Source organism: Lates calcarifer, unplaced genomic scaffold (genome assembly GCF_001640805.2).
Source record: "Lates calcarifer isolate ASB-BC8 unplaced genomic scaffold, TLL_Latcal_v3 scaffold_29_63, whole genome shotgun sequence".
In the NCBI taxonomy this organism is placed as follows: Eukaryota; Metazoa; Chordata; class Actinopteri; family Centropomidae; genus Lates; species Lates calcarifer.
Genome location: NW_026118155.1, coordinates 27,951 through 51,306, shown reverse-complemented (window position 1 = coordinate 51,306; position 23,356 = coordinate 27,951). Strand labels below are relative to the sequence as shown.

General features: G+C 37.6%; 2 protein-coding genes across 7 annotated transcripts in view; both read right to left on the bottom strand.

Annotated features, from left to right (window-relative positions):
* Nucleotides 1-2,001: 2,001 nt before the first annotated feature.
* LOC108901538 (major histocompatibility complex class I-related gene protein) overlaps nucleotides 2,002-23,356 on the bottom strand; it is a 41,411-nt gene continuing 20,056 nt past the window's right edge. Inside the window, exons 7-8 of the mRNA XM_051069520.1 lie at nucleotides 6,493-6,530; nucleotides 2,002-2,114 (exon numbers count right to left, since the gene is read on the bottom strand). Coding sequence (XP_050925477.1) covers nucleotides 6,502-6,530 — 29 coding nt within the window. The 3' untranslated portion in view covers nucleotides 2,002-2,114; nucleotides 6,493-6,501. The remainder of the gene's footprint in view (nucleotides 2,115-6,492; nucleotides 6,531-23,356) is intronic.
* LOC108901566 (major histocompatibility complex class I-related gene protein) lies at nucleotides 2,108-22,812 on the bottom strand. 6 transcript variants are annotated; one of them, XM_051069518.1, is made up of 7 exons: nucleotides 22,638-22,812; nucleotides 22,068-22,337; nucleotides 20,196-20,474; nucleotides 19,337-19,639; nucleotides 18,336-18,443; nucleotides 18,164-18,181; nucleotides 2,108-2,567 (listed from the first exon to the last, which is right to left on the bottom strand). In XM_051069518.1, exons 1-7 carry the CDS (start codon nucleotides 22,684-22,686, stop codon nucleotides 2,527-2,529), a joined length of 1,068 nt encoding a protein of 355 aa, XP_050925475.1. In that variant the 5' UTR covers nucleotides 22,687-22,812; the 3' UTR covers nucleotides 2,108-2,526. The 6 variants fall into 6 exon arrangements, with proteins under 6 accessions (XP_050925475.1, XP_050925473.1, XP_050925476.1 ...); XM_051069516.1 differs by lacking the exons at nucleotides 18,164-18,181; nucleotides 18,336-18,443; nucleotides 19,337-19,639 and adding exons at nucleotides 6,666-6,683; nucleotides 6,910-7,017; nucleotides 7,124-7,450 and having other exon boundaries at nucleotides 22,638-22,805; XM_051069519.1 differs by lacking the exons at nucleotides 18,164-18,181; nucleotides 18,336-18,443; nucleotides 19,337-19,639; ... (1 more) ...; nucleotides 22,068-22,337; nucleotides 22,638-22,812 and adding exons at nucleotides 2,703-2,720; nucleotides 2,947-3,054; nucleotides 3,185-3,487; ... (1 more) ...; nucleotides 8,209-8,475; nucleotides 9,078-9,290.

Genomic DNA, 23,356 nt, shown 5'->3' with positions numbered 1-23,356 from the left:
AATAAATGCACGAGTTGAATCGCTGGTTATTCACATGGGACATCAGTAATGTTCATTATGTATGGGATTTATGTTTCTGGCAGTAGCTGAAAGTAAAAACAATCGCATGGTATTTTTGAGGTTAAACTGTTGATTCTCAGCCTTTCTGGTCTGTGGCTCCTTGTCATGTTTCAGATGTCTGTGAGGTGAAAGCAGCTTCAGACATTTCTCTTCTAGATAACTCAGGTGTTTTCAGTTCAGTAACTGTCTGAGGCCCAACATGGTAGAAAATATACAAAAAAGCAAAAAAATACAAATTTGTGTGACAGAACTTTTTCTTCTTTAATTCTCTCAGATTTATCTTGTGACCTTTAGAAAGGCCTCAACGTATTAGTTGGGAACCACAGGACTGAACTACTGACTGTATATTAAGTAATAAAAACTAGCTCCTCCTGTACTGATTTATCAGACAGGAGACATTTCTCTGCAGAATGAGACTTTTTACTTATGATACTTTAAAGTACACTTTGCTGATAAGACCTCAGTACTTTCACATAAGTGGAATTTTGAATGCAGGACTTGTAATAGAGTATTTTTACATTTTGACTTATACAGGACCTGAACTTCTTCAATTATTAATTTCTGGTTGCATGTAGGATGGAAACTGTTTGTTATGTCAGTGTCAGTTATGTGCACAGTGTAGTAGAAATGATTACATAGTACCTGTGATGATGTTAGGATCTGAGTTTTGGCCTGATGACGATGAGTCTGAAGCTGGGAGCAGGAAAATAAGGACAATCATTTAGTTTAAAATGCAGCAATCATATGAGAGACACTGGAAATAAATGATTGATATTGTTCACAAGAAAATCAAATCACAGACTCATTAAATTCTTAACAATGAAAAAACAATAAAATGAATATATTGTATTTTTCATAGGGGTCACTTACTGTTGGTAGGTCCAAACCCTGAAAATCAGATGAGACAAAAAAGTAAATGTTCAAGAATAAATAAGTAAATAAAACAGAATTTATGAGACGACACAAAAGAGACACTTGAATGTTTAGAAGAAATCCTCCATAAATTTCAGATTCTTGCTTTGAATATAAAGACAGAGGAACAACTCTTAACAAATACACTCCATCTGTTGAGGACTTCTACTGTGTTCCTTTGACAGAAAAGCTACTGAACATCAGTTGAACTTGTGTGTTAAATCCATCAGTGAAGTAAAAATGTCCTGTCCTGTAATGACCACCCAAAGTGGAAGTGAAACTGAACAAAACAACAAAGCAAACAAATCAGTTTCAACAACAAACAGTTTAAATCAGCGTTTTAAAGTTCATCTCACCTGAATGACTGACAGGAAAGAAAATGAGCAGAAAAACTCCATCGTCTTTGTGCTTCATGAGTCCTGTTGAGTTGATGATGTTGGAGTTGATGATGCACTCGTGTGATAATGGCAGAAATGCAGCCAGAGTGGACATTACAACAAACTGAAATAAAGGTGGTTAAAATAAAAAATCCTGTTACAGACAAGCTGGGCCTCTGACACACTCTGTTGACTTTCCTCTCCTCACTCTGAAGCATATCTATTTTAAGTCTGTGTGCACAAACACAGTGTAAAATGTTCTGTGTTCACAGCAAGATAAAACACATTTAAATCAGTGGAATACATGACAACATACAGTATACAGATAAACACTGAAATCCTGAATTTTCTTTAGAGTTTTAATAATCTACATCCACAGACACACATTTAAACTTCAGCCAAAAAACACAACAAAAAACCAACAACACACAAATCAGATGTAAATAAAAGCAACAAAAAGGTGAATGTGAAAGCAGCTTCAAGAAAGAGTTGTTGTTATTAAAGTACATACACAGATATTTAATGTTCTTGTTTGAATACCTACACATAACAGACTGGTGTCATTTATTATTAAACTACATTCATGAGTTATGGCCAAAAACATGGTTTGTGAGGTCGTAGCAACCTTTGACCTTTACTCACTAAAATCAGTTCATCTTTGAGTCCACGTGAATGTTTGCACCAAAGTTTGAAGAAATTCCCTCAACATGTTTCTGAGATATCATGTTCACAAGAGTGGGACGAACGGATGGAAGAACAGACAACCTGAAAACACAATGCCTCCGGTCACAGCTGTCACCTCATGGAGGAATAAAAAAAGTGCTTTGGTCTAATTCACAGATCAGACATCATTTCTACATTATTACAGAGATTTAACCACAATAAATGGACATTACACTGTGAATTAATGAATTAATACCAGATTCATTTCACTGGAGTTCACTTCCCTCATCTAATCTTCTTTGATAACCTTTAATTAAAACTTAAGAGTTTACAGTGAATATTAATCCTGCAGTGCAGATATCTGTTACTGATCCAAACTGGAATTAACACCTGGACTCCAAGTGAATTTCCTCAAGGTGATCCTGAGATGTTACACTCAATAAAAATGTTTTGTGAGGTCACAGTGACCTTTGACCTTTGACCTCCAAAGTCTAATCAGTTCATTCTTGAAAACTCACTGTGAGAGGAATGCATCTGGAGGTGAAGAGTCTGAAGCTACAGAGAGAAACAAAGAGAAACAGTTTCATTTGACATAAAGAGACATGATATGAACAGGACTGAACATGAATGACTGAGTGTTAATGTTCACAAACAAATGATACCACACACACATTGAACAGGGAAACTTACTGTTTGCAGGTCTGAAGCCTGAAATACAGATGAGAGGTTACAGTAGTTAATGTTCTGAAAATATAAATAAATACAATAAAAATCTGAGTTTATGAAAAAACACAAAGAAAACACTTTTACATGTTTTGAAGAAGTTCTTCATAATTTTCACAGATTTCTATTTCAAGTATAGAGTGTTAAATGGTGAATGTAACAGAGAAGTACAAATGTCTTTATAAAGAGTGAAAACATTGTTGTTCCTCACCATTATTGTTCCTTCTCCAGATGAAGAGTCCAGAGATGCAGAGCAGCAGGAGCAGCAGTCCTACAACAACTCCAATGACAGCAGCAGCAGGAAACTCTGAGGGAGGAACTGGAACCAAAACACAACATTCACACTCTGTCTCTGCCACTGGATGGAGAAGGACATGTTTGATCCACTTTATTAGACAAACAAACAGGTGTGTATTTTCAGTCACCACCTGATCTGATCTCAGTCTTACCCCTGTTGGTCCTGATCTCTGCTTGGTCCAGTTTGGTGATGATGTCCTCCTTCACACCAGAGAGCTGAAACACACAGTCGTACCTCCTCCAGTCTTCAGGTGAGACTGATGAAATGTTCAGGTCAGCTCTCATCTGGAAGGTTCCATCATGGTTGGGGAGGATCTCTCCTCGGTCCACGTCCTCATCAAGCTCCTCTCCATCTTTCCTCCAGAACATCATGGCTCTGTCAGGGTAGAAACCTGTAGCGTGGCAGCTGACTGGAGAGGAGGGAGTCTTCTGGAGGAGAGACACTGAGGGACGATCTGGAGGGAGAGAGAGAGAGAGAAAAGAAGTTAAACTTTAAAACAGAGAAGCAGAGAAAGAAGTATGTGAATTGACAAAAATCATTTCCATTGTAATGCACATCAGGTCATATAACTCTACCTGTTCTCAGCAGAGAGCTCCTCCCATAGTTCACAAACTTCTTCAGCCACTTAGGATAAATGTTGATGAGCACGTTACTGTTGTACTCTAATCGAGCTTTGTCTCTTTCCCACCCCTCTATAAAGCTGGTGGAATGTTTTGTGTACACCCACGTCTGTGTTTTCAGGTCCAATGATACAAAGTCTTCTCCATCATAACCAAACTCTTGATATCCACTAACTTTTCCAGTCTCATCATCCCACTCACAACCAGACATCTCTTGGAAAATGTGAACACCTGAGAAAGAAACAGAAACAGAGGCAGTGAACCAGAGTGAGATTATAGTCAGTCGATATCTTTACCACAGAGACATACGACTTGATCCACAAACCTCAAAACAGAGGACCTACAACTTCATGAGCTTGGATTACAATCAGAAATTATATAATTATAACTAAGATTTTAAAGGTTGAAAGTACATTTTTCAAGTTGGGACTGTCGATTTAACATTTCAATGAAAGTCTGAAATAGTTACCTCGCTCTTACAGTCTGTAGTGTAATATTTTCATTGTCACAGCTTTTTGTCTTCAAAGATTCAAACCTTACTTTACAGACATTGAACACACTCTTGTCAGAGACTCAACACTCAACATGTACATGTGAAGATACTAATTCAACAAAGAAACAATTACCAAAACATACACATTAGGTGTTTAAATAAAAAATAAACTTACCTCCAGTTTGGTTAAAGTGCAGTTTTAAATCTTCTCTTAGAGCCTTTAAATCCTGATGGGCATCGATACAGGCCTGAATGTGCCACTGCATGAGCTCAGGAGAGTCTTCAATCAGCTCTCGTACCCAGGCCTGTCTGGGTTCTGCTTTCTTATTGTTACTATCACAGTAACCAACACGCACCCCATCAACTATTGAAACAGCCACAAACTCTGGGAAGGTTTGGAGTCCAGAGGATTCAGTGAGGAAATATTTCAGGGAATGTTTCACTGAAAGACAAACACAGATTTTCAGGTTTTTCAGAAACAATTAAAAAAAAAAAACTTCAGCACTTAATCAGATTGGATTCCTGTTCAATCACAACAGGATAATTGTATCATCATTAAACATATATTCAGAGTAGGCAGGCTGAGTGTAAATGACCTTTAACAACAATGTCCCTAAATACAACAAACTAACAGACATGAACAACACAGACAAATGAACAGATCAGTCTAAGGCTGGTATGGAGAGAGTCTGTGTGACATCCTGGAGTCAGAGTACCTCGATTTTAAGAGGCTTTGCTGATTATTCCACTGACTGAAATGTATTTTCTTTATTTGTGGTATAAGGTTGATCTTTCTCCATAAAAACTTTGCATAAAATAAATATCATTTGAATGTTTGTTAGCCAATTAAATTAAATGATTTTAACATCCAGTGGTGATCAAAGTGAATCTGAATATTTCAACTCTCCAAAGCTAAACTGGTGATTGATGGTATTCTGTCAACAAGATAATCTCAGTGTTGTACTGAAACATTTTATTCCTCTTTGTCCTGTTTTATTCCATTAATCCATACTTTGTCATACTTTTTAAAAGCAGGTCTATATAAAAAAAAAATGTGGGAAAAAATGTCACAACATTCAGAATAACAGGGTTTGGGGGAAATTTGTATTTTTTTTCTGTTCCTCTAAAATAAAAAAACAAAACGTAAAACTGTTGTTTAACTGTATGTTTAATCTTAACTATCAAATACCAAAACAAGTTGAGCTGACATGACAGAGCTCTGTTCGTCCTGAAATGTCAACGCCTTCAGACTGAGTCATATTATCCAAACTGAAACTGAAGAGCTGCTCCTCATACAAAGAAAACAAACGAATCAGTTTCAACAATTAAATGTTTAAATCAGAGTTTTAAAGTTGATCTCACCTGAATGTGCGACAGGAAAGAAGACGAGAAGAAAAATTAACTCCATCGTCTGAATGGTTCCTGAGTCCTGTCGAGTTGATGACGTTGGAGTTAACGGGATCGAGCTGCCGTTAGATGACCGATTTATCCCCGCCCAGCTGCTGAGGAAATTCGTCTGAGCTGAAATAGTTTGCAGCTGAGGAAATGTAATAAATGACATGTAGAGTGTGAAGGAAAGTCAGTGACCAACTACGCCACCTGGTGCTTTCTCTCGGAAAATACATAAAACTAGGAAATATTTCAACAATAGGTGCTCCCTGCTCCAGAGTATTGATCATCCTGAGTATCTCTTGGAAAATTTCCTCTCTCCATTAATGCCCCATCATCTGCACAGAGATCCTTCCTGACTGACTGTTAAGGGGAGGACTTCAGTGACTGATTGGGACTGTGGGGTCTGCAGGGCCTTTAAAACCTACTTTAAATAAAAAATCCTGTTACAGACAAGCTGGGCCTCTGACACACTCTGTTGACTTTCCTCTCCTCACTCTGAAGCATATCTATTTTAAGTCTGTGTGCACAAACACAGTGTAAAATGTTCTGTGTTCACAGCAAGATAAAACACATTTAAATCAGTGGAATACATGACAACATACAGTATACAGATAAACACTGAAATCCTGAATTTTCTTTAGAGTTTTAATAATCTACACCCACAGACACACATTTAAACTTCAGCCAAAAAACACAACAAAAAACCAACAACACACAAATCAGATGTAAATAAAAGCAACAAAAAGGTGAATGTGAAAGAAGCTTCAAGAAAGAGTTGTTGTTATTAAAGTACATACACAGATATTTAATGTTCTTGTTTTAATACCTACACATAACGGTCTGGTGTCATTTATTATTGAACAACATTCATGAATTGTGGCCAAAAACATGGTTTGTGAGGTCGCAGCAACCTTTGACCTCCAAAGTCTAATCAGTTCATTCTTGAAAACTCACTGTGATCAGTTAGAGGCTGCATCTGGAGGAGTCTGAAGCTACAGAGAGAAATAAAGAGAAACAGTTTCATTTGACATAAAGAGACATGATATGAACAGGACTGAACATGAATGACTGAGTGTTAATGTTCACAAACAAATGATACCACACACACATTGAACAGGGAAACTTACTGTTTGCACGTCTGAAGCCTGAAATACAGATGAGAGGTTACAGTAGTTAAGGTTCCAAAATTATAAATAAATACAATAAAAATCTGAGTTTCTGAAAAAACACAAAGAAAACACATTTACATGTTTTGAAGAAGTTCTTCATAATTTTCACAGATTTCTATTTCAAGTATAGAGTGTTAAATGGTGAATGTAACAGAGAAGTAAAAATGTCTTTATAAAGAGTGAAAACATTGTTGTTCCTCACCATTATTGTTCCTTCTCCAGATGAAGAGTCCAGAGATGCAGAGCAGCAGGAGCAGCAGTCCTACAACAACTCCAATGACAGCAGCAGCAGGAAACTCTGAGGGAGGAACTGGAACCAAAACACAACATTCACACTCTGTCTCTGCCACTGGATGGAGAAGGACATGTTTGATCCACTTTATTAGACAAACAAACAGGTGTGTATTTTCAATCACCATCTGATCTGAGTCCAGTTTTCCCCCAGTTGGTCCTGATCTCTGCTTGGTCCAGTTTGGTGATGATGTCCTCCTTCACTCCAGAGAGCTGAAACACACAGTCGTACCTCCTCCAGTCTTCAGGTGAGACTGATGAAATGTTCAGGTCAGCTCTCATCTGGAAGGTTCCATCATGGTTGGGGAGGATCTCTCCTCGGTCCACGTCCTCATGAAGCTCCTCTCCATCTTTCCTCCAGAACATCATGGCTCTGTCAGGGTAGAAACCTGTAGCGTGGCAGCTGACTGGAGAGGAGGGAGTCTTCTGGAGGAGAGACACTGAGGGAAGCTCTGGAGGGAGAGATGATCATTTGTATATTTCTCATACATTAGATAAAATATCAAGCATTGTTTTTCTCATGACTGTTGTCACCATCAATGTGACAGAGAAACACACTTTGCAAAAATGTTCTTTAAATATTTGAACAGTGCATCTCAGTATGTGTTGCTTCATATTAACTGTCATTAGAAACAGAATAGACACATAAATATTGAGTTCATGAAATAACATCAGATCATGTGATTCTACCTGTTTTCTGCAGAGAGCTCCTCCCATAGTTCACCACCTTCTTCAGCCAGTCTGGGCAGGTTATGGTGAGATAATCCTTCAATAATCTGTTGTACATTTGATTTCTGTCCCACTCTGTTTTAGTGATGAGAGCTTGTGGTGTTAAAATGATCCATGTCTCTGTCTTCAGGTCAAATGTTATGAAGTCTTCTCCATCACAGCTGCTGTTTCTATAACCATCAACCTCTCCAGTCTCTTCATCCCATTCACAGCCAAGCATCCACTGGAAAATGTGTTGACCTGAGAAAGAGACAATGAGATCTCAGCACAGTCAGTTATTAACAGTTGATTTCACATCTTTACCACAGAGACACACTGATTCCACACAGACCAACACACAGTTTACCTACACTACTGGAGGTTGGAGGACTGTTGATGAATGATTGTGATGGAGGAGTCACTGTATGTGTGTGTGTTCAGGTAAATGTTAAAAAGCTACATCTGACTTAATAACCAGGAATAATTCTTTGTAGTAACTTACCTCCAGTTTGGTTTACATGCTGCTTCAAACTGTCACTTTCGAATTTCAGCCTCCGCTGGTAAACAGCACAGCCCTGAGTGAACCATATAAAGGATTCAGGATCATCTTCTACTAATTTTTTGACCCAGACCTGTCTGAGGTCAGGTTTCTTTTTGTTACTGTCACAGTAAGACAGATGCACTCCATCCATCTCTGAGAAAACCACAAACTCTGGGAAGGTTTGGAGTCCAGAGGATTCAGTGATGAAAAATGTCAGGGAGTGTTTCACTGAAAGACAAAGACAGCTTTCAGGTTTTTGAAAAACAAATGTGAAGAAAGTGAATTTTACCATTTAATAAATTTACACAGACAAACAAACAGAGTCAGACTCAGATCAGTTACAGGCCGGTATGGGGAGAGTTACGAAATCCTGGAGTCAGAGTACTTTGACTTTTAGGAGGCTTTGCAGATTATTCAAAGTGACTGATAATTCAAGTATTTCATTTCAAATTATTTATGGTATAGAGTTATATTTTCTCTGATAAGAACTATGTAGACAAATAAGTAGAAATCGTTACCATGTCTGTCAGTGGTGAGCAAAATCAATCTGAATATTTCAACTCTCCAAAGCTAAACTGGTGATTGATGGTATTCTGTCAACAAAACAATATGACCTCAGTCCACTGAACTACAACTTCTTATTCCTCTTTGACCTGTTTTATTATTTTGACCCACATTTTATTGTATGTATTGTTGTATATTTTTTTTCTGTATTTGCTTTAAAACAAAATATTAAACATGTAGAAACGTTATTCATTTCAAATACAACGAGAAAACGAATCAGTTTGGAGAACTAAATGTTTAAATCAGAGTTTTAAAGTTGATCTCACCTGAATGTGTGACAGGAAAGAAGACGAGCAGAAAAACTAACTCCATCGTCTCTGTAGCTCGTGAGTTCTGTCAAGAAGACGTTGTTGAACTGTGTCAAACTGCGATCAAATGCCTCGCGGGAGTTTTTGTTTTTGCATTAACGAGTAATAATGGCAGAGACGCAGCTAAAAAGCACAATGTGACAAACTGCAACACATTTGAGAATTCAAAGACTCCTGTGTTACCTCAACGACTACTGAAGAAATCCTTCCGGAAAAAAAAAACAGTAGTAAGAACCACGTGTGACTGAGGGTGTTGAGGCAGATGTGGAGTCTGGAGGAAAACGAGTGACCAACGCCACCTGGAGAATTTCTACAAATAACTAGGACATAGTACACAGAGTGTCATATGGCTCAGACTGTGAAACATGATGTGTGATGTTGGACCATATAAAGATCAGCTGAATGCTTTTTAGTGTGTTGTGTAGTTTAATGTGACCCAGTCTCATTCTGTTCAACATTCCCTCTTTATCTTGTTCAGATTTATTTTGATTCTGTGGAACACTGCTTATTATTTTCCTCCTGATTCATCCTGATAGTACTTGATACTTGTTGAACCTGTCCATGTCCTCATTTTCCTTCAGACACACATGAACAGTGCTCTCTCACATAAAATGAAAATGTTGATATTATCTCAGTTTGTCTTTTCTCAGCTCTCTGCTGCTCTAGTTAAACACTTATCATTCAGTGGTGGATGTGGCTCAGCCTCTGGTATAACTACTGTTGGACTCAAGTCAACATTGGTCATTTATCTTCTACATCTATCTGCATTTCTTCCTCCAACTCATCTGAAACTTTCTGTCTCTGTCCTCATTCCCAACACGTTCCTGCTCTTCACTCTGAAGCAGACCCATTTTCATTTTGCATGTACTTACACAATCTAAAATGTCCTGTATTCACAGCAACATAAACATTAAAATGAGTGTAATACATAGCAACATACAGTATACAAATAAGCATAGAAATATTTATTTTTCATAAGAATTATAACATCCACAGACACACAACTTAAACTTCAATTAAAAAAAATCAGATCCTAAAACCAGTGACTGTAAATAACAGAGACAAAAATAATGTGAATGTAACAGCAGCTGAAAGAGTGTTCTCTGAAACACAGTGCAGTTATTAAAGTAGACACACAGATATTTAATATTCTGGGTTAAATGTCTGACTGGTGTCATTTATATCAAACAACATTCAAATCTAAATTAGTCATGAATGAGTTTGTGCCACAGCAACAAACACATTCAACAACAGTACAGGGATATTTACACTGTGAATTAATGCCACACTGACTTCATTAGAATTCACCTTCTTCATCTAATCTTGTAGTGGATATATCTGTTACTGTTCCTAAAAATAAAACTGAGGTATAGAGTGATACAGTAAAGCCTCAGAGCTGAAAGGTTTCATACCAACACTCAGTAAGAGTTCATCTTTGAATTCATAACAGCAGTAAAGTACAGAAGAAAAATGTTTTTGAATCAGTGATTTGACAAAGACAGAATTCTTACATGATGAGAATATTACACCAGAACATTATAACTGAGTTCCTGTCATTTACTGTATATCTGCTCAGTGTAGTTGATATGATGCAGGACTCACTGTGATCAGTTAGAGGCTGCATCTGGAGGTGAAGAGTCTGAAGCTACAGAGAGAAACAAAGAGAAACAGTTTCATTTGACATAAAGAGACATGATATAAACAGGAATTTGTCTTCTTGTGTTCTGTGCACATCAAACTGTTACATATACAAAGTCACACCTATCTGGATTGGTCCATGGCTTAGGGTTTAAGATGCTGAATGAATCAAAAGTCTCAGGTCTGAGTGACCAGAATATCTGGCAGTTACTCAGGAATTCACAGAATCATAGTCGTTATATAACTACTGTTGTATTACCAACTGGACAAAGAGGGAAGCTACAACTCCAGAGACCTGAAACCTAAAGACTTACTGTGTCATGTTGTTTGTACTAATCTGATTACAACCTAACATGATAAGGAAAACAATGCTTTATTACAACTTGGGTTTTTACTTTCATGGCTCTGGACATCTGGTTCTACTGGATTCAAAATAAATGAAAGAATCAAATCTGAAAACCTTTCCAACTTCCACAAAATAAATTTCCTGAATAAAGAGATAATCCCACCTTCTCTCTCACAACCTGTTGGATATTGGAGAGTGTCACAATTCTGAGTGTCAAAGTTGTTAGAGCTGGTTGAGACACCAGGGTCCAAGTTCATCACAGACAGGTTTGTTGAAACATGAATAAATGAATGAAAAGCAGATAACAAGCTCCACTAAGGTGCTGCTGCAGCAGGGTGGAGAACAGAGAGCTGAACAAAGGACCTGCCTATGTAGGCTCAGTCCACAAGTCAGCACAGGTGTTAGTTAAGTTAGTTAAGTTAACATACAGCTGCTTGTTAACTAACTTCAAAACTATTTAAACACTGTTTGGCTTGGCAGGTGAACTTTATATACTGTATAACTTCATAAATACAATGAAATCAATCAGTTACACTTTGTACATGGACCCTCAAGTCACTTCTGCTACCAATTGGTGTGGATTAAAAGAAAGTAATAAGGGACGTGTAAATAAATAAATACATTTTAAAACTAGAAAATGCATTTCCTGTGGAGAATGTATGTGAATGTTGATAGTTGAATGGATTGCTGAAACAATGCAGAAAATGGCTGAAATTGTTGAAATGCAGGAGGAAAGCAAAGGAAAAGGCAAAAGGAATTGCTGAAGCAATGCTTAAAATAGCAGAAAATACTGGAAAAAACAGCTAAATGTAAATATTACCCTCCTGACCTAGGGGTGTCAGGGAGGAATGTGGTCCTCAACCCTGCTGCCGTGGTCTGAACGTATAGACAAAGAGGCAGACAACTTTAGCGTTCACAAGCGTTAAACTGCAGGATTTATTCCTTTAATCTTAACTGAATTTTAGTTCCTTTATAACATCTTTTAACCCTTTTCCATAAACAACGTAAAAAAATGAAAACAATAGCTGAAACTTCCATTCAAATGAGAGCTAAAATATTTTTAGAAAGTACAAATAGTAAGGTCAAATAAAAGCAAAAGTGTCCCGAACATTTTGATAATTGAATGGTTTCTGTAGCAGAAACTATGAAGGAGTAGTTATAACATAAAAAAGAATAGAAAAAAACAGCTAAATGGAGAATCAAAATTTGGAAGTTAAAATGTAGATCAGGTAGAAACAGTTTAAAGGTAAAATCAGCTGCTCAGGGTTTGACTCAAAGAAAAAAATAGAGAGAAAGAGGTTTGAAGCGTCAAACACTGCTTAAAGATAATTTACTGATTAGTGATCTCTGATTAAGAGGAATCCATGTGTCTTGGATGAGGTGTGGAGATGGTTTATAGCAGGATTTTTGACAGAAACGTAAGTCAAGAGTTCGATAAACAGCACAGACATCAGAGATCAGCTGATCACAATCACCTGTTATTATGGTAACTGTAACTGTTGAGTCTCTGCATAGTCAGATTTTGCTCTGTGGACCTCTTGAACTCCTCATATAAATTCAAAAACTGTAGACTGACTGTAAAGAGATCATAAAATCTGAATGACAGAATAATAGCTGAACTTATTGGGAAGCTTAATTTAAGTTTCTAGCTGAAAGTATACTGAACTAGAAAGGTTTGAACATTCTATCAATTCATTTGAATGGGAAAGCTGAATATTTAAAAAATGTATAAATAGTAGAAAAAAGACATTTTAATAAATCGTTTTTAAAAATCAAGGTAATTTCTGTTTATTTCAGGTGTCACTCTTGTAACTCTGGGAGAGTTAATGATCCAGACGTTGCAGTGACGAAAAACTTCAGGGAGTGTTTGACTGTGGGACAAACAAGGTGTTCAGTATAAATACACACATCACCATAACACTCATCATAAATATGACTTATTCAGTAGGATTCAGTAAAAACTCAGAGTCTTATCAAGTCAAAATAAAAATGAAACTAAATCATGCAGCAGTGTGACACAGGATTAAAATGCAGAGCCACATAAAAAGTGAAGTAAAGAGTTAAATAATTTAAAATGTGAATCTTACCTGGTGATGAAACGTGACAGAGAAGAAGCAACAATAATAATGTTTTCATCTTGTTTTGATGAAGACGTACAGGTAAAGGACCGAGCTGATTCAGTTGTTGTTTTCTGTCCCGTGTCTTTTCTCCAAGTGGATGGAAAAAGGTGGAAGTCGTTCGAAAAGAACTGTGTATCGAGAACAGGTGGGAGTTGGCAGCAAGATGGAGCAAGAACAGCGACATTAAAATGTTGTCACTAAAAATAAAATCTGAAGAGAAAAAGGAAACATTGGCATTTGTATTGTAAAAGTTAACACTGAAATTCTTTTATTGTCTTTTAAAATAATCATCATCGTGAGGTGTCAAAATGGATGAAATTATCTCTGGAACATGTAAGTTTTTACATATTGTTTATTATATTTAGTTACATTATACCATTTATTTTGTTATCTCTGCATTGTTGCAGTTGGTTTTTGTTTATTTCCATTCCATTATATTCTCATGTTAATACCTTGAGGATGATACATAAGACAGAAACAGTGGATGAATAAATGACTTGAGTTGAATACTGTCAGCTATGATTATTTTATTTATTTAACTATTGTTAGTAGATGAGCAGTGATGGTGGTCTCCACTTTTTAAATGTTTGGCTTTTTCTTAAGTCCAGATATTCACCTGTGATTGTTGCTGCAGCAATATGAGTTTAATTCACACAGAGGAGTTAGATGAGAAGATCAATATCAGTATTGACTCAGCAGAGCTGGAGGTAGGAAGAAATGTGCAACTAATGTTTTTTCTGCTCAGAACGAGGTCACAGATGTGTCTTAAAGCTGGCAGGTCAGTTAAGTTGAACTCTCCTCAACTATGAAGGCACTTCCTGTGTTTTCTGATATAATATCATGTGCTGCAAAAGTGTAACTCTGCAGTGTGTTCAGCTCTGACATTCCAAACAAATGGACCCAAGTGGACTGCAATGTGGATAAATAAAGTGTAATTACCAATGAAACTAAATGTTGTGTATGCTGCCTGTGATCGCTGCACATCTGACATTCATTAAGGAAACAGAAACAGAAAGAAGCTACTTTTGAACAACGTTCAAAATTACTATTTTATCAACACTATCATTGAGGACAGGCGTTTAAAACTCCTCAGATATTATAATTTGTTCTTTTCCAGTAGAGACAAGAATGAAGACAGGCCTAAAAAAGAAAATAACATTTTAGGAATGTTAGGAGCACAAGTCTATGGAGAGCCGCTACGTCAGAACCAAACCAAAATATTTTACCCTAAATCCCCCTCCCATCCTCTCCTCACCAGACTGTTTGTACTGTTGTAGGCACATACTGTGAAATGAGCGACAGAGTTAGGAATTTCAGTTCATCAAACACTAAAGTCCTTTAACTCCCACCCCCCTCAGAGACTTGAGTGACATTGGCGTGAACACTTCTGGTCCGGTGAGGAAGTAGCTTGGTCCTTTACCCAAACGTCTTCATCAAAACAAAATGAAAATGATTTTCATTTTGTAATAATGACTTCGGAAAACAAAAACCTGGTCTCTGTTGTCTCTCTGTCTCAGGTGTGCACATTTTTCAAATGATGAATGGGATGAAGACACTGGAGAGGTTATTGGTTTCATGCAATATGGTTATGATGGAGAAGATTTCCTATCACTGGACCTGAAGACAGAGACATGGATCGCTCTGAAACCACAGGCTGTCATCACCAAACTGAAATGGGATGCTGAAAAGGCGAGAATAATATGGCACGAGAACTTCTGCTCATATTTGTCCTGAGTGGTTGAAGACATATTTGGAGCATGGGAGGAGTTTCTTTCAGGTAAATCACTCCATGTACAGACCCATACATTAATCTTATCGCAGTACCACATAATAACACAGTCTGTATATAATCCGAGACAGTAACTACACCACCACTAAAGAAACTCAGTACAGCCAGGGTAGAAGGACTCACCAGATTTCATGGTTGACACCAAATCAGTCAAACACAGCGCTGATATTTAGACAACAATCTTTCTGTTCTAACAATGAAAATCTGAAACTTAATGAACTCACACTAACTGTCCACCTGCTGACTGAAAGAGTCAGAGCATCCAAAAACGTCAGTTTCTTCTGAATCAAAGCTTACTGCCACAGAAAATTTAAAATCTGTGAATGTAGCATCAGTTTTAAATAACTACATTTTACTTGAGCATTCAATATCCACAAAGAAGTTGGATGAGAAAGTTAATATCAACACCCAGCAGGGTTAGTGACCAGATAAATTTAGCTTAGCATGAAAACTGGAAGTAGGGAGAAAACAGCAAACCACTCGTTCTGTTAAAGGCGCTTTCTAACAACTTCAAAGCTGTGGCTGACATTATATTACATACATTACATTGTGGGTAAAAAATATAAAACCAGGAATGGGGAAAAAACCAACAAACATTTATTAAGAAAAATTCCCCTGTCAGTCAGGGAATTTTTAAACAGCCAGCACTGTGTTCATAAGCCACTCCTCTCTGGCATCAAGGTCACATCATATCTTCCACTTGTAAACAGGTGTCAAAAAGGTTAGAAGGTTAGAAAAGGTTGTGGCAGTGTTTCACTTCAGAATCTGAGTTTACAGGTGTTGCTGCCCTCTAGTGGAAAGTTACTGAAACATTACTCTTCCTTTTTAATAAGCACAATAAACACTGTGTGTGTGTGTGAACTCCTCATAATCTGACATTAAAAACAAACACATGAAAACCACTCAGTATGAAAGACTAGTTACGCTAATGTTTAGCAAGTATAATGGTTAACATGTTCACCAGTTTAGTATGTTAATCTTGACTTTATGATGGTGCAAGATGAAGAATGAAAGAATCCCAGATTTATTATTACAGTTAATCCTGATGTGTTGAATTTCACAGCCATCATCTAAAAGGGAAAATACAATGTTGTGAAATACTTGTAGCCTTCGTTGACAATATGATGGAGTCTCAGTCAGAGTCTCTGACAAGAGATACAACTTATAATCATATAACCGGAGTCAGCAGAGCCTCTAACGCATTGGACAACCAGCAAAGAGCAATTAAGCAACGCAACAAGCGATAAAACACAAAACTCTTCAAACCACAGTTTCCCTCTCAACACAAACCGCAGAGTCACTCTCTCAGTCCTTATTCCAGACTGTCCGTACAAAGAAAGTTCTCTGCTCAAAATAAGTTTTTCTAAAAAGAATCAGAGTGAGACCTCCCGTAGACTCCGGGGTTACCTCCGTTCCTGGTCGCCGGTTCAGCAGCAGCAGGTTCCCGGGACTGACGGTGTTTCTCTGGGGTTGACTGGTGGAGTGAATCCGGTCGGGACCTCCTCCTCAGGTGTGTTTGTAGTGAATGCGCCATGTTGATTTAAAAAACCCGCCAACATCCTGCCAGAGGTGTGTGCGTGTGACGTAGGAGAGGTGCGTCCTTAAAGGAGCAGATCACCAAATACTGAAGGAGAGAAAACAGACTGACAGCTCTCCTCTCCACAGAGGAGGGATTTCTGTCGACCAGTTTCAGGTTTATGTTCCTCTCCACGGCAAAGTTACTCAAATAAACATCTAGCTGGTGTGTTTAATCCAGGCCATACGTTTTTACTCAGCCCCTGGTGACATGGTTCACCTTCAGTCTGTGCTGTGAAGAGTCTAAACACCTTTAAAGAACATTTGCATTTGTCTGAGTCTGTGTAAAGGATAAATTCTTTATTATTAAAATTCTGCATAGAGTCCAGATGGCAGAATATCATCTACCATCATCTGAACATTTCCTCCCCAGTGAGGACTCTGGTGGTTTCTTTACATAAGGATTAGATCTAATACTATCATGATGTGTCAGCTTGTTGTGATTTTCATGATACTTTTTTCCACAAAACATCAGTTAGCTCATTATGAGTTCTTAATTTTCATGTATTCTGTCTTTGTCATTGAAAAATCTAGACCTATGAGACCTAGATCTACAAGTATGTGAATGTTGTATTTTCAGCTGGTGGACACAGGATTTCTCCTGCTTCAATGAAAAGTTAATTCTCAGTGTCTGAGCACAGGAAGCTTTAAGTTCCAACATCACACTCCTGGAAACTGAACACTGGACCATGATTGGCTCCAAACCAGTTGTGATGTGACAAAATCATGGTCTTCAGTGAGCACAGAGAAACTTTCCCCCTTCATCAGATCGATGTGAAAACAGCCTTTTAATATCAAACTCTGAACATACGTCACTCTGCACAGTCAAGAGCAAATATCTGAGTGAAGTTATAAACAAAGTAAAAAACATTTTTGTCTGAAGGGACTTTAAACATAGTTAAACCAATGTATTTATCCAATAGTATGTTACAAACGTATTTGCTTGTATTTGCTTTAAAACAGAACATTAAACATATTGCAGTCATTCTTCATACAAATACAACAAGAAGTGTTTAAATCACAGTTTAATATTGTTGGTTAAATGTCTGACTGGTGTCATTCAACAACAATACAAGGATATTTACACTGTGAATTAATGCCACACTGACTTCATTAGAATTCACCTTCTTCATCTAATCTTGTAGTGGATCTTGTGTGTTACTATTCCAAAAAAAAATAAAAATAAAAATAAATAAATAAAATTGTGATACAGTAAAGCCTCAGAGCTAAAAGGTTCCATAACAACACATGTATCCTTGAATTCCTAACAGCATTACCATGTAAAGTAAGTAAATAAGAAAGAGTTCTTATATGATGAAAATATTACACCAGAACATTATAACTGAGTTCCTGTCATTTACTGTATATCTGCTCAGTGTAGTTGATATGATGCAGGACTCACTGTGATCAGTTAGAGGCTGCATCTGGAGGAGTCTGAAGCTACAGAGAGAAACAAAGAGAAACAGTTTCATTTGACATAAAGAGACATGATATGAACAGGACTGAACATGAATGACTGAGTGTTAATGTTCACAAACAAATGATACCACACACACATTGAACAGGGGAAACTTACTGTTTGCAGGTCTGAAGCCTGAAATACAGATGAGAGGTTACAGTAGTTAATGTTCAAGAATACTGAAAAAATACTTCAAATATAAAGATAGAGGAGTGTTAAATGTTGAATCCATCAGTGGAGAAATAAATGGAGAAACTTTATAAAGAGTGAAAACATTGTTGTTCCTCACCATTATTGTTCCTTCTCCAGATGAAGAGTCCAGAGATGCAGAGCAGCAGGAGCAGCAGTCCTACAACAACTCCAATGACAGCAGCAGCAGGAAACTCTGAGGGAGGAACTGGAACCAAAACACAAGTCAACATCTTTTCTACATTTGAACTGACAACAAATTCTTTTACTGTAATATTAGAAAATACAAAGAAGTTAAACACATAATCCAGACTAAAAGCAACACAGCTGCAGCTGCCAAATGCAGGAAGGACAGCTGTGTGAGTGTGTGAGCTAATAGGCTTATAATATCACTGCCCTATCATTAGAACATGAATAGATCTAACTATAATTACATTTGTATATTCAATCACATTTGTATAATGTGTTGTCTAGATGTATTCTAATGGTGTGTATGACTTTTTTAGTCATACACACCTTATTCTTTCAGCTACAACCTCTGTGGTGTCAAACAGTGTAAAATAAAAAATAAATATATACTTTTATACTTTTATATCTTATAACCTGCTCTGGAGCAGGTCAGGTCTGAACCAGTGACAGGGTCCAAGGCTCAGTGATGCACGTGAGGGCTGGCTTGTGTGGTCTGATCCCACAGAAGAACTACTGAAGCACAAATGAACTGAAAACCTTAATGACAGAAAGCTGTCAGAACACACAGTGCATCACAGCTCTCTGTGTATTCAGTCAGAGGGCCCATGCTGAACCCTGTCCACCACAAAATGCGCTCACAATGGGAACATCAGTGTCAGAACTGGACCATAAAGCAACGGAAGAAGGTGGGATGAATCACATTTTCTCATGCCATCATGTGGACGGCTGGATTCATACAGTACACAATATTAGGCAGGTGCTTTTAATGTTGTGGCTGATTGGTGCAAGTTACCATGGTGATGTATCCCTGTATACAGGGTTAAACCTGAATCTACCTAGCTAACCCCAAATCCCGTTTCATAGTACAGGTCTCTGGTTTTCAATCTCCATCACCTCTGATCTCAGTCTTACCCAAGTTGGTCCTGATCCCTGCTTTGTCCAATTTGGTGATGATGTCCTCCTTCACTCCAGAGAGCTGAAACACACAGTCGTACCTCCTCCAGTCTTCAGGTGAGACTGATGAAATGTTCAGGTCAGCTCTCATCTGGAAGGTTCCATCATGGTTGGGGAGGATCTCTCCTCGGTCCACGTCCTCATCAAGCTCCTCTCCATCTTTCCTCCAGAACATCATGGCTCTGTCAGGGTAGAAACCTGTAGCGTGGCAGCTGACTGGAGAGGAGGGAGTCTTCTGGAGGAGAGACACTGAAGGACGCTCTGGAGGGAGAGAAGGTGGGACAGAGAGGGTGGAGGTGGAGGGAACAGAGTGAAGGGGATAGAAATAAAGAGAGAAAGAAGCAATTAAAAACATACTCTGTTTACTGAAAAACATCAGTTTCATTCACAGTGAGTCTGAACATGAGCTCTATCAACAACACAAGGTGTGGAAACATGAGCAAAACAAATGAGCAAGTAAAAACAGGACTAAGAGTCTGCAGCCATGCTAACAGCTCTGTGAGGCTGCACTGAGGCTCAGCTGTGCTTTAAACTAAAACACTGATGTGGACAAATAAGGTTCTTCTCTTCTTCTAACTACATTGCCCCCTGCAAGTGTTAAGATCCTATTGGGTACAAACACCTCAACAATGAAAACTCTTGAACTAAAAACTCAACAGATGAGGCTCACAACATGTAACTAACTATTCAGATAAAAGCACTCCAAAACATATGACAGGACAACATAATAACCCCTTTGCTACACAACCACCAAGCCCACAGAACACAATGGTAATTCAGTCTCACTATTCTGCATGAATATTGTTGTGTTCTCTACCTGTTCTCAGCAGAGAGCTCCGCCCATATTCCATACTCTTCTTCAGCCACTCAGGACAAAGCTGAGTTAAAAGATTCTCATAATATTTTATTGCTGGTTTGTCAGCATCCCATGCCAGTTTGATGATGACAGCCTCTGGTTTCAGAGCGACCCATGTCAGTGTCTTCAGGTCCAGTGACAGGAAGTCTTCTCCATTATAAGCAAACAGCAAAATACCATTATCCTCTCCAGTCTCTTCATCCCACTCACATCCAGTTATCATCTGTAAAATGTGAACACCTGAGACACAGACAGACAGAGACAGAGACTGTAATGTGAGTGATAAATCCCAATTTCTGTTTTACTGTTTAAAAGTTAGAAAGGTATTTATTGTTCTGTACATTCCTGGATTATTGCCACTGGCAGTACACCAAGACACTTTGTCTTCTTGTGTTCTGTGCACATCAAACTGTTACATATACAAAGTCACACCTATCTGGATTGGTCCATGGCTTAGGGTTTAAGATGCTGAATGAATCAAAAGTCTCAGGTCTGAGTGACCAGAATATCTGGCAGTTACTCAGGAATTCACAGAATCATAGTCGTTATATAACTACTGTTGTATTACCAACTGGACAAAGAGGGAAGCTACAACTCCAGAGACCTGAAACCTAAAGACTTACTGTGTCATGTTGTTTGTACTAATCTGATTACAACCTAACATGATAAGGAAAACAATGCTTTATTACACCTTGGGTTTTTACTTTCATGGCTCTGGACATCTGGTTCTACTGGATTCTCACCAAAATAAATGAATCAAATCTTAGCACCTTTCCAACTTTCCAGGTCGACCAAGTCTATGCTTGTGTGTGTGTGTGTCTTTGTTTCCGTGCAGGGGCATATTGGAAAGTGTCGCAATTCTGAGTGTCAAAGTTGTTGGAGCTGGTTGAGACACCAGGGTCCAAGTTCATCACAGACAGGTTTGTTGAAACATGAATAAATGAATGAAAAGCAGATAACAAGCTCCACTAAGGTGCTGCTGCAGCAGGGTGGAGAACAGAGAGCTGAACAAAGGACCTGCCTATGTAGGCTCAGTCCACAAGTCAGTACAGGTGTTAGTTAAGTTAGTTAAGTTAACATACAGCTGCCTGTTAACAAATTTTAAAACTATTTAAACACTGTTTAGCTTGGCAGGTGAACTTTATATACTGTATAACTTCATAAATACAATGAAATCAATCAGTTACACTTTGTACATGGACCCTCAAGTCACTTCTGCTACCAATTGGTGTGGATTAAAAGAAAGTAATAAGGGACGTATAAATAAATAAATACATTTTAAAACTAGAAAATGCATTTCCTGTGGAGAATGTATGTGAATGTTGATAGTTGAATGGATTGCTGAAGCAATGCTTAAAATAGCAGAAAATACTGGAAAAAACAGCTAAATGTAAACAATGTAAAAAAAATGAAAACAATACAATCAAGCAATACACACCAATTATAAACTCAGAAAATCTCATATGAAATATAAACTGCTGTCATTCAAAAACTGTACAAGAGATCAAAAAATCAGAATGATAGAATAATAGCTGAAATTATTGGGACTTGTTTAAAGCTTAGATGAAGTTTCTAGCTGAAAGTTTGCTGAACTAGAAAGGTTTGAAAGGATTTGAACATTCCATCCATTCATTTGAATGGGAAAGCTGAATATTTTAAAATGTAAAAATAGCAGGAAAAAAGTACATTTTAATAAATCGTTTTTAAAATCCAAGGTAATTTCTGTTTATTTCAGGTGTCACTTTTGCGCCTCCATACTGTAGAGGGTCACTTTGCTAAGATGCAGAACGGTTAAACAGTAAAAAGCTAAATATGACATATCTCATACTGTACCTTCTCTCTGGTTGAGGACGAGCGTCAAACCAGAAATCGTGACTTTGAATAACTTAGGCAGAAAGTCCGAACACTCTGCAGTGAGCCGCTCCAGGACATCGGGGTTTTTATCAAAAAAGTTGTTCGCCCAGTCCAGTTTTAGTTCTATTCTCTTTGCGTTGATGTCGCAGTAACCCCCATGAACGCCATCGACCTGACCAGTGGCCATAAACTCTGGGACGTTTGGGATTCCAGAAGATGCAGTGATGAAAAACGTCGCGGAGTGTTTGACTGTGGGACAAACAAGGTGTTCAGTATAAATACCACTTCACCATAACACTCATCATAAATATGATTTATTCAGTAGGATTCAGTAAAAACTCAGAGTCTTATCAAGTCAAAATAAAAATGAATACTTTTAATCTTACAGCAGTGTGACGCAGTAATCTACCTTCTATCACTGTTCTTTAGCACCGATATACCAAGACAAATTCCTTGTATGTGCAAACTTACTTGGCAATAAATTCTGATTCTGAAATGCCAAAGGGAAAGTGAAGTAAAGAGTTAAATAATTTAAAATGTGAATCTTACCTGGTGATGAAACGTGACAGAGAAGAAGCAACAATAATAATATTTTCATCTTGTTTTGATGAAGACGTACAGGTAAAGGACCGAGCTGATTCAATTGTTGATTTCTGTCCAGTGCTTTTTTCTAAGTGGATGGAAAAAGGTGGAGCTCGTTGGAAATGAACTGTGTATCGAGAACAGGCGGGGGTTGGCAGCAAGATGGAGCAAGAACAGAAATTAAAATGCTGACACTACAAATAAAATCTGAAGTGAAAAAGGAAACACTGGCATTTGTATTGTAAAAGTTAACATTGAAAAAAGTTTTACTGAAAAATAAAACACAGATTTACACAAAATTACAATCTCACAATATTGTTATTTTACTTTATTATATATTTTGCATAGTGATGTGTTTTTCAATGATGATCTGCAGATTTCAGTTTTTTTTACAATGTCAGTATTTTTTCAGTAACTAGTTTGAATACCGTGATCTTTATGATTTTGTCTTTATCACAGTTTCTCTTTAATGTTTTGTCTCTTTTTCTTTTATTGTCTTTTAAAATAATCATCAATGTGAGGTGTCAAAATGGATGAAATTTTGACACCTCACATAGTCTGTGTTGTGATATAATGTGCTGGACTGTGACATGGAGCTTGGATCTGGGACAACTGCAGTTTAGATCAGGTTTAATAATCCTTGGGTCTTTTCCAATTCTGTCTCATTTCTTTTTTTCGTGTCCACT